Genomic DNA, 11,906 nt, shown 5'->3' on the forward strand with positions numbered 1-11,906 from the left:
TACTGTAACTTGTGTTTACACTAAAAACTCATCTTTTAAAGTACCACATATTATATTTTGTTTTAAATCCTATACAAAGGAAGAGCTTTACTGTTATTGCTTTTACTGATATAGTAAGAGATTTTTTTTTCATCCATCCATCCATTCGCTTATCCTTTTCAGGGTCGCGGGGGGCGCTGGAGCCTATCCCAGCTGTCATAGGGCAAGAGGCGGGGTACACCCTGGACAGGTCGCCAGTCTGTCGCAGGGCCAACACACAGGGACAGACAACCATTTGCACTCTCATTCACTCGCACATTCACACAATGGCAATTTGGATTTTCCAATTAACCTATCCCCTCAAGCTGCATGTCTTTGGACAGTGGGAGGAAGCCGGAGTACCCGGAGGGAACCCACGCAAACACGGGGAGAACATGCAAACTCCACACAGAAAGACCCCGGCCTGGTGTTGGAATTGAACTCAGGACCTTCTTGCTGTGCGGCAACAGTGCTAACCACCGTGCCACCGTGCTGCCCCAGATTTTTTTTTACTTTCCTTATTTCATTTGCCATATATATGTGTAGCTGCTCTTTGAGAACCATGCATTAAACACATACATGCACAAAGCAAAACAATTGATGGAGTTGCATTGTGGTGCGCACAAAAATTTGATAATGGCAATGGAAACCTCTTGAAAATGAAAATGAACAGGTTATAGAAGAACAGGTACTCTTACTGATTTTATCTGCAGTGGCATGTAATTCAAATTTCAAACTTCCAGGGTTTGACATAAAATAAAGACAAAATAAAGGCATGCCATGATAAATATATGATTGACTCAATAACCTCTAGCTATCAGTGCCTTGGTATGCTTTTTTTTTACCTAGTTGCAAACTAAGTAATGAAAATGCATCAGGAAGGAGAAGGAGCTTATTCATATTCTGACAGGATGGTGACAAACTAATTTGGGAAAAATAATAAGAGTAAAATACCATTTTACTAAATTCAATTTTCAAAGTGAATTTGGTACCTTCTTCCCCATCATATTCCTTTTTGTATTTTTCTCTGGCTTCAGTAAGATTATATAACATTTGGGTATGAAGATGCAAATTAGCAGTCCAAAACTAGATGCAAGTATAGCAAATATTTCTACAGCAACACTGAACTTCCCAGGGGAGCTAACGTATGCTGGGATAAATGTAATCCATACTGCACAGAATATCAGCATGCTGAAAGTGATAAACTTGGCCTCATTGAAATTATCGGGTAGTTTTCGTGCTAAAAATGCAAAAATAAAACATAAAATAGCCAGAAGTCCTATATAACCAAGAACAGCCCAAAAGCCTACAGCTGAGCCAAGGGCACACTCTAAGATGATTTTATCTTTGAATTGTAACAAATTCTTAGATGGAAAAGGAGGAAAAGTTGTTAACCAGATGATACAAATGACAACTTGTATAAGAGTGAATGCTGTAACACAGAGTCTCTGCTGTGTCTGCCCAAACCATTTTTTAACATTACTACCTGGACGTGTAGCTCTGAAAGCCATTAAAACAACTATTGTTTTTCCCAGAAGACAAGAGATACAGAGGACAAAGGTGATGCCAAATGCTACATGTCGGAGCATACAGGACCAATCAGAGGGCTGACCAATGAAGGTCAGAGAACACAGGAAGCACAGAATTAAGGAGAAGAGCAGCAGGAAGCTCAATTCAGAGTTGTTTGCCCTCACTATAGGAGATTTCCTATACTTGAAGAAAATGAGTATCACACCAATTGTCATGCATGCCCCAAATAAAGATGCTGCAGTGAGCAGTGCTCCCATAATTTCTTCATATGACAGAAACACTGCTTCCTTCTTGATACAGGAATCTCTTCTTTCATTTGACCAAAACTCAGGTAGACATCTCACACAGGTGACAGAATCTGGAAATTAATATTGATGCAGATGTTACAAGTTGTTAAATTTAATGAGCACAATTTCATATGTGTTTGCATTTAAAACATCCATGAAACATCCTACTGATGCTGTACAATTACAAGGTGATAAACAATATGTTTATTAAGTTAAGCACACAGGTATACTGGTTTGTGATCAAGTAAGGATTAACAGATGTGATGTCTAGAGAGGAGACGGCATGCATCCCACTTTGGATGGAGCAGCTCTCATTTCTAGAAGTCTTGCCAAATGTATTAATTCCCCCCAAAACCTGACTATCCAGAGTTGGGACCCAGAAGCAGAGTTGCAGTCTTACACGCCTCTTTGCAGCTTCTCTCCTCCCATTATTCCCCAAAACCCCATCTCCTCAGAGACAGTGTCAGCTCCCAAACAGACAAAAAAACAAACTAAAAACCGGCAAAAAACAACTTAAACATAAAAAATCGCAAAGAAGGGACAATAAAATAATGCGCTTCTACAACAAAGAGTAAAACAGTAAAATGTGGATTATTAAATATTAGGTCTCTCTCTTCCAAGTCTTTTAGTCTGTTCGTACATTAATTAATAATTGATTAACAAATTGATTTACTCTGCCTTACAGAAACCTGGTTACAGCAGAATAATTACGTTAGTTTAAATGAATCAACACCCCTGAGCCATAGTAACTATCAGGGCTGAGGGGTCGGTGTGGCAGCAGTTTTCCACATCAACTTATTAATCAACCAAAGACCAAGACAGACTTTTAATTCATTTGAAAGCCTGATGCTTAGCCTTGTTCAAAACTCAAAAAACAGTCTTATTTGTTATTATCTTCCACCTGGGCCTTATACAGAGTTTCTGTCTAATTTCTCAGACTTTTTATCTGATTTACTGGTCAGATCAAATAAAATAATTATTGCTGGTGATTTTAACATCCATGTAAATGCTAAATATGACAGACTCAACACAACATGTCTGAAACTAGCACCACTGAATGAACAATGGGCTGGGAGGTCCATTCCTTGATCATTAATATGCAAATTCTCATGACCATTGATCAATCAATCAAATTTATTTATATAGCACATTTAAAGTCCGAAGTACACCAAAGTGCTTTCCAGTAAAACCATGATACAGGTAAAATCACAATATGAAATATAAATTACAGATATAAAATATAAAATAATTACATAATCTAAATGCAGAGCCAGATGTAAATTATCCTAATTAGCCTCGAATGCCAGGTTAACACCAGGCTAAGCAAAGAAACCCTCCCTCTCCTCAGCCACCTCCTTCAGCTTGTCCGGGAAAACACCAAGGTGTTCCCAGGCCAGCCGAGAGATATAATCTCTCCAGCGAGTCCTGGGTCTGCCCCGGGGTCTCCTCCCAGTGGGACATGACCGTAACACCTCATCCAGGAGGTGCCCAGGAGGCATCCTTATCAGATGCATGAACCATCTCAACTGGCTCCTTTCAATGTGGAGGAGCAGCGGCTTTACTCTGAGCCCCTCCCAGATGGCTGAACTTCTCACCCTCTCTAAGGGAGAGGCAAGGGAGAGCAATCTCGTTCTTTCAGTCGCTACCCACAGCTCATGACCATAGGGTGAGGGTAGGGATGTAGATCGACCGGTAAATTGAGAGCTTCCCTTTTACGCTCAGCTCTCTCTGCTTCCTTCTCCCGTGACTCATGAAGAAGACCCCGAGATACTTAAACTCCTCCACTTGGGGCAGGAACTCTTTTTCAGCCTTTTCCAGGTCCATGGCCTCAGATTTGGAGGTACTGATTTTCATTCCTACCGCTTCACACTTGGCTGCAAACCATTCCAGCACGAGCTGAAGGCCATCACCTGATGAAGCCAACAGAACCACATCATCCACAAAAAGCAAAGATGAGATTCTGAGACCACTCAAATAAAAGCCTTCCGACACTTGGCTACGCCTAGAAATTCTGTCTATAAAAATTACAAACAGAACCTGTGACAAAAGCAGCCCTGGCGGAGCCCATCACCCATCTGAAATGAGACCAACTTTTTGCCGGCTATGTGGACCAATCTCTTGCAACAGTTGAATAAGGATTGAATGGCATGTAGCCATGGGAGAGATACCCCATACTCTGTTAACATCTCCCACAGGACACTCCGAGGGACATGGTCGAATGCCTTCTCCAAATACACAAAACAAACGTGGACTGGTTGGGCAAACTCCCATGCACCCTCAAGTATCCTCGAGTGGATAAAGAGTTGGTCCAGTGTTCCATGACAAAACCGCACTGTTCCTCCTGTATCTGAGGTCCAGCTAACGGATGGACTCTTCTTTCCAGCACCCTGGCATAGACTTTCCCAGGGAAGCTGAGGAGTATGATCCCCCTGTAATTGGAACACACCCTCTGGTGGGAACCACCATCCGGTCTGCCATTCCAGAGGTAACGCACAACATTGAAGAGGTGTGTCAGCCAAGACAGCCTTAAAAAATCCAGAGCATTCAGGAACTCAGGGCAATTTTCTCAGTCAAAGTTAGCAGCGCTACACCCGCACTATGCACAGTGCAGGTAGAGTACCACTTTCCCCTTCTGAGTCGCCTGACGGTTTGCCAAAATCTCTTTGAGGCAGTCCAATATCCGTGCAGTGACGAGTCCCGAGCCATGTTCTGCTTGGCCTGTCCGTACCTATCAGCTGCCTCTGAAGTCCCACAGGCTAACCAAGCCTGATAGGACTCCTCCTTCAGCCTGGTGGCTCCTTCATCTCTGGTGTCCACGATTTGGTTCAGGGGTTACCAGCATGACATTCACCAACCACCTTGCAGCACAGTGCAGTGATTTTGGTAATGGAGGTGCTGAATATGGTCTATTTGGACTCAATGTCCACAGATTCCCTCAGAATGCTGTTGAAGCTCTGCCGGAGGTGTGCATTGAAGATCTTGTGGACTGGGGCCTCTGCCAGGCGTTCCCAGTGCACACTCATTATATGTTTAGGTCTGTCCAGCATCCTCCACCTGATCCAACTCACTACCAGGTGGTGATCAGTTGACAGCTCAGCCCGTCTCTTTACCTGAGTGTCCAGAACATATGGCCGCAGGTCTGGTAATACGATTATAAAATCAATCATCGACTTCCAGCCTAGAGCATTCTGGTGCCACGTGCACTTATGAACACTTATGTTCGAACATGGTGTTTGTTATGGTCAAACTGGGGTTTGCACAGAAGTCCGCGGTTAGGTCTAGAGAAGCTTTTCCTCCCAGTTATGCCCCCCGAGTCTCACTGTCATTGCCCACATGAGCATTGAAACCCCCACCCCAAGAGGGACTCCAAAGGGCTGGGTACTTTGAACTGCCACTTGGCACATAAGCATAGATGACGGTCAGGACCCATTCCACGACCTGAAGGCGCAGGAGTAAACCCTCTTGTCCACCGGGAGAAACCCCAATGTACAGGCAGCAAGCCAAGGTGATACTATGGATACCCACCCCAGCCTGCTGCCTCTCACCAGGGGCAGCTCCAGACTGAGAAACTCTCCAGGTCCGCCAGAGCCTCCGCTCCTGGCCGCCACCCAGCACCCAACCCCTACCCCATCTCCTGCAGGTGGTGGCCTGCAGGACGGTGGACCCATGTCCCCTTTTTGGGCTGTGCCTGGCAGGCCCCATGGGCTAAGGCCCATTAACCAGACACCCTTGGGCACCCTCACCGGGCCTTGCTCCTGGGCAGGGCCCCGGTAACCCTATCCCGGGCAGGGTTAACTGTTCCCTTGATGTTCTACTCATAGGGGTTTTCTGAATCACTCTTTGGTCCCTCACCCAGGACCAATTTGCCATGGGAGACCCTACTAGGGGATACAAGCCCCCGGACAACATAGCCCCTGGGGTCCCTGGGACACATAAACCCTCCACCACGACAAATACAATTGTAACCATTGGAGAAAAAAAATTTACTCATAATCATCTCAAAGATTGTAACATTATCTACAGCTACTTTCAGTACCACTGGTACTTATTTTGAGTATTTTTCTCCAATTGATCTTTCTGAGTTAACTTCAGTAATTACTTCCCATTTGCACATAGAAGCCCTACCATTAATAATGCATCAGTCTTAAATATGATCAACCTATCTCTAATAATCAGCTATGTACCACAGGCCTTCAATCTGCCAATAGTTAAACCATTACTTGGAAAGACATCTCTTGACCCTGCTGGCCAATCTCCTACCTTTGTTTCTTTTCAAAAATTCTTGAATGAGTAGTTATCAAACAGCTAACTGATCATCTACAGAGGAATGGCTTATTTGAAGAGTTTCAGTCAGGATTCAGTGCTCATCACAGTACAGAAACAGAAAGCTTTAGTGAAGGTTACAAATTATCTTCTTATGGCCTCAGACAATGCATTCATCTCTGTGCTTGTCCGGTTAGACCTCAGTGCAATGTTTGATAATGTAGACCATAATATTCTATTACAACGATTAGAGTGTGCTGTAGACATTACAGGTACTGCATTGCAGTGGTTTGTATCATAGCTATCAAGTAAACGGAGAGTCCTCTTCACACAGTAAGGTCAATTATGGAGTTCCACATGGTTCTAATTGTGTTTACATTACACATGCTTCCCTTAGGAGGTATAATCAGAAGGCATAGCATACATTTTCACCGCTATGCAGATGACACCCAACTTTATCTATCCATGAAGCCAGATACCAATTAGTTTGACCGAAAGGAATGTCTTAAAAGACAAAGACCTGGATGACCTCTAATTTTCTACTTCTAAATTCAAATAAAACTGAGGTTATTGCACTGGCCTGAAAATCAAAGACATATGGTATCTAACCAGATTCTTGTTCTGGATGGCATTACCTTAGCCTCCAGTAACACTGTGAGGAAACTTGAAGTCAAATATTAAACAAATATGTAGGACTGCTTTTTACCATTTGCTCAATATCTCTAAAATTAGAAATATCCTATCTCAGAGTGACACTAAAAAACTAGTGCATGCATTTAGTACATCTACGCTGGAGTATTTTTAATTGGTTTGTCATTAGGATGTCCTAAAAACTCCCTGAAAAGCCTCCACGTAATCCAAAATACTGCAGCAAGATTATGGACAGGAACTAGAAAGAGAGTGTACTGTATATTTCTCCAATATTGGCTTCCCTTCCCTGTTAAATCCAGAATTGAATTTAAAATCAGGCTTCTCATTTTTAAGCTCTTGAATACTCAGGTCGCATCTTATCTTAATAACCATATCACCCTATTAGAGCACTTCACTCTTGGACTGCAAGCTTACTTGTGGTTTCTGGAGTATTTAAAAGTAGAATGGGAGCCAGAGCCTTTGGTTTTCAGGCTTCTTTTTCTACTTTTGAACCAGCTTTCAACAACAACAACAGCCTCAAGGCAACAGTTGTTGCAATTTAGAGCTGTATGACTAAAATTGAATTAAATTAAATTGAGCATCCATCAGTGTTTGTGATTGTGGCATACTTTTTATTTAAATTTTACAAGGAGTTATAATAGATTTTCTATACTTTCCAGATATTATTCCAAATATTATTTAGTGTTTAATATTTAGCCTCAGTGGTGTTATCAGATAGAGAAAAACATTTATTGAGTATTAATCACCATTAATTGTATTAACTCTAAGTTTAGAACAAAGGATTGTGGTAAATATTAAACACTGACTATAACTGAGAGGCTAACATAAGAGTTACTTTACAGAAAAAAAGCAGACTATGTATAATCATGGTTTTGTAAGGCATTAAAATATATTGTAATGGACTGGATTACAAGTTAATCCAATTGTTGTGTTATTACTGTTTTCAGAATTGCCACACAGTTTTGGCAGATATGCTCCACACCTGCAAAGAAGTAATTTACTGAGTATCCTTGAAGGTGTAATAGTCTAAAACAGGAGTCTCAAACTCAAATGAGCCACGGGCCACTGCTGGCACCACCATCTCATTGGAGGGCCACTTTCATGTTCAAGTAGTACAAAAAACCCAAACAAACCAGAAAACACCCACTAATATTTCCTAAAATGTTGTATTTTGTTTGTTTGTTTTAAATTTCAAATATTGTATAACAAGACAAAACTGCAAACATGAAAGGAATTCTTTTTCTCACTCTTAACTGAAGCCTTTCATTGAACTACCAAATAAACAAATTGGTACGCTCTTTCTGGCCAAACACGTGACAGCACTTCTGCTATAATTTTGTTCATATTTAACAAAATAAAAATGCAGACGTAAGTGTACACATTAGTTTTTGACTCTCATTGAACTGGCACAGCCAATCCTTCCACGTGTGTGTACTCTCTTGCTACCTCAGCCAGGTCAACGGCTCCATACCGTAGTAAAGAGACCTCTGGCTAATATGTCGGGTTCTGTGTTGGGCTCATAGCCAGGAACTAGCTTTACTGTCTGGGTCAACTTTGCTAGTGAGAGACAGAGAGAGGTGTTGAAAGGCTGCTCCAACTGAACTCTATTGTTTCGGAGGAAAACACGAACACAGCGTACAGTCTAGTCTTAACAGCTTACTTACAACTGGGCTCGTCAAGCATTCTTTTTGGCTGGAGTGGTTGTTATTATATTTACATGCTTCCATCTCCTGTTTCTGGTCGGTGAGAACTCATACTTTTTGACTCCCCTTTTTCTCCCTCGCTCACACTCACACACATAACGGAGAGGCAGTCCCACACTATCTCCCTAAAGCACAGACTACACTGGCTACATTCTTAAAGGGCAATACCTGTAACACTCTGCTCACATTGCCTTCATATTAAATTATGTTTTGAATAATAATTTAAATTCTTCACATCAATATGCAGTCCGCAAGTAGAGGGGCCGCAAGTTTGAGAACCCTGGTCTAGAGGCTGTTAAGCCTGTCAATTATATCAGCTACCTATGACAGAGAGTCTGTAGAACAACATGTGTTACTGTTCCAAATAAACTCAGAAACAGAATAACCGACTGTCTCTGTCTTCTGTTGGAGAGACACTACAATATAAATAAAAAGACCTGATGAAATTTGGCACAGACTATATCTTTATATTTCTATTTTGACTTGTAAGTTGTGCATGTTATTGCGGGTCTCTGTGTGTAAAATTTATTATTATTTCTATTATTATTATTAGCAACAACAAGACTAAATACAACGTCTTGAATAAACCTGTTCTTTTTTTCCATGTAAACTTTTATCTAATTCTTTTTATCAATTCTACTTCATGACCGAGACATGGATAAGCAGCAGAAAATGAATGGATGATTTCTTCTTCATCATATTGGTTACTAGTTTCATGTATTTTAAATTATGAGTATATATGTGAAAAAATGCACATATAGTTCTATGCAGCTCTGTAAAAATCCAAAACCGTCAACTGAAACAATGCCCAACATAAATCTGTCTCCTTACTGTTGAAATGTTATGATTCTGTGACTATTAGTTAAATAGTTTTACTTAGTTTGAGAAGGAAATCGAAATTACAGAGCCCCGCAGGGGACATGGGAGGGATCTCGCAAAAGTTTTGCGAGATCTCGCAAAACAAACTCGGGATCTCGCAAAAGTATTGCGAGATCTCGCAAAAGTTTTAGCCGCATTCTTCGGAGGCCGCTAGCTCGAAGCTAACGGGAGGTCGAGACCTACTACAGCCGGGAGGAACACCGCTTTCCCGGCACATCGTGCCTCGACCTCCCGGTCGGCTTCGAGCCGGCATCCGAAGAATGCGGCTAAAAGTTTTGCGAGATCCCGAGTTTCTTTTGCGAGATCTCGCAAAACTTTTGCGAGATCCCGAGTTAGTTTTGCGAGATCTCGCAAAAGTCCGTCTTAATTTTTTTTCTCCCATGTCCCCTGCAGGGCTCCGTACTAAATGCATATTATGTCTGCATAAAAACAAACATCACGATTATTAAATAGTTCTCGTATGACCGTCCTACATGGCTAACTTTGCTTTGTAATGCACCAAAGTTAAAATGAAATGTCACCACACCTGTAACATTGCTGATCTGTCCCTCTGCACATCTTATACAGTCATAGCAGCAAACAGGCCTTCCTTTCTGGAGAACCTTGCGTGTTCCTGGGGGACATTTCTCACTGCAAACTGACACAGGAACCTGCATGATCAAGAAAATTAAACTGCATATGGACTTTAAGAAAAAAATGAAGTTCTCTGTCAAACAATTTCTTAATTTTGAAAGATCAAAACCAAAATACTGTAAAACAAATTAAATACATATTTATAAATTGAAAAAAATAAAACAAAAAACCCCAAAGTTGCATGAATGTGTACCTGCTTTGTGTTTCTTGCCCAAATTAAAGCCTTGTTTTGCAAATTTAGCTGTTTTTCTGGAGCCAATGATGTATCATAAAGACTAACTGTGACAAACTCCACAACGCCGTTTTCTCTTGGCTGCCAGTTTATAATTTCATACTTTGCTGCTGGATCTCCATTCTCATTAAAGTAAACCTCATCTCTTTCCTTTGTTGTGATGTGAATCTTTCGTATGTGTTGCAAAACCTAAGATAACATGCCAAAACTCAGTTACTTGCAATAGAGATATCTTGGACACCTAATGGTCAAAGATTATGAAAGACAAAATATTTTTTTAATTATGACAACAATGTTCGTGCTAATGTGATTTAATCTTTTAAGTTGGTGTAAAGCTCACCGTGAATGGATCTAGCTGCACATTTTTGTTACATGTTTTATTACAGCTGAGGATATTGTGAAGTGCATGTGCCACTGCATACACTGCTTTATATACATTATTAAAGATAGGCATGAGAGACATATCAGTGAAGCTGTTTTGAACTCCGTTCAGATCTTCATGTCCAGTACACTCTCTCTGAATGTCTGCTGATGATTTCAACTCCTTGAACTTACAACTAAATAGTGTCTCCCAGAACTCAATAAAGAGTTCATTATTAGATGAATTCAGTGGCTTAACATCCAGTATGAACTCTCTCAGGCCAGTGACATGTGCTTTAGGAATGGAAAGACCTATGGCACCATTCAGTATGTGATGTATATCCATTTTTGCTGTTTGTGAATCAAATATCCACGACTCAGTGCCTACCCACTGGTACCCAGACAAGTTATGGTATGAAAACTCATGTAGCAGTACATCCAGATCCACATGGGAAAGGAATGCAACAATTACCCTGGAGGTTGAAGCCTTTATAATTTCAATTATCTTTTGTATTTTCACATATGGATCTGTCCTAAAAAAAGATACAGAATACTCCAGACAGATGCCCAGCTGCTGTGCAGTTTCTGTGAAGGTGGCCATGCCATTATTTCCATAATCATTATTGGTTCGAATAGCTCCAACCCAAGTCCATCCAAAATGCTTGACCAAATGTGCCAGGGCTCTGCTCTGGTAGTAGTCACTGGGTATTGTTCTGAGGAAGGATGGGTACTTAGTTTTGTCACTGAGGCAAGCACATGTGGCAAAGTGACTGATCTAAGAGAATAAAATTATTTTTTAAACATTATATATATCTTTATATATATATAAAATGTATAAAGAAAGAAGCCTACCCACCACTGGCAGAACAAATGGTCCAATAACAGTAGCTACTGCAATGGATGGAGAAGAAGAGGTCTCTCCTATTATCGCCTGCACATGTGCAGGTCTGGTACATGGTGCCTTCGGGGGTACAGACACAATTTCATTTCCATTAGCCAAAGCCAGTGTGACACCTACACTTCTGGCCACAGATCCACAAGTATCATAGATTTTATAGCCCACAGAGATTCCTGGCAGTAGGTCTGTACTGTTATTAATCTCCTCAATTGCAAAAAGCATAGTCTGTGCAAATTGGAAATCTCTGAAATTTAAACTTGAGACATTTACAAATAATTGGAATTGCATCACATTTTCCCTTAAAACTTGGAAAAAACATTTCAAAGGATGTTTAAAGCCAAGAATTGATGAATTTCTTAAATGACTGTATTAAATTCATTTCTTATCATTTACCTGGTACATTGTAGTGGCATTGGTTTGTGTGTGTAGTTGTCCATTCTGTCTTCCCAGCT

The 11,906-nt window shown here is 41.0% G+C and overlaps 1 protein-coding gene across 1 annotated transcript; it reads right to left on the reverse strand.

The window, feature by feature from the left end:
• Nucleotides 1–992: 992 nt before the first annotated feature.
• LOC113036321 (extracellular calcium-sensing receptor-like) lies at nucleotides 993–11,906 on the reverse strand. The gene is made up of 6 exons (XM_026192590.1): nucleotides 11,848–11,906; nucleotides 11,413–11,710; nucleotides 10,537–11,331; nucleotides 10,158–10,385; nucleotides 9,858–9,981; nucleotides 993–1,906 (listed from the first exon to the last, which is right to left on the reverse strand). Exons 1-6 carry the CDS (start codon nucleotides 11,889–11,891, stop codon nucleotides 993–995), a joined length of 2,403 nt encoding a protein of 800 aa, XP_026048375.1. The 5' UTR covers nucleotides 11,892–11,906.

Source organism: Astatotilapia calliptera, chromosome 14, assembly GCF_900246225.1.
Source record: "Astatotilapia calliptera chromosome 14, fAstCal1.2, whole genome shotgun sequence".
NCBI classification, from domain to species: domain Eukaryota; kingdom Metazoa; phylum Chordata; class Actinopteri; order Cichliformes; family Cichlidae; genus Astatotilapia; species Astatotilapia calliptera.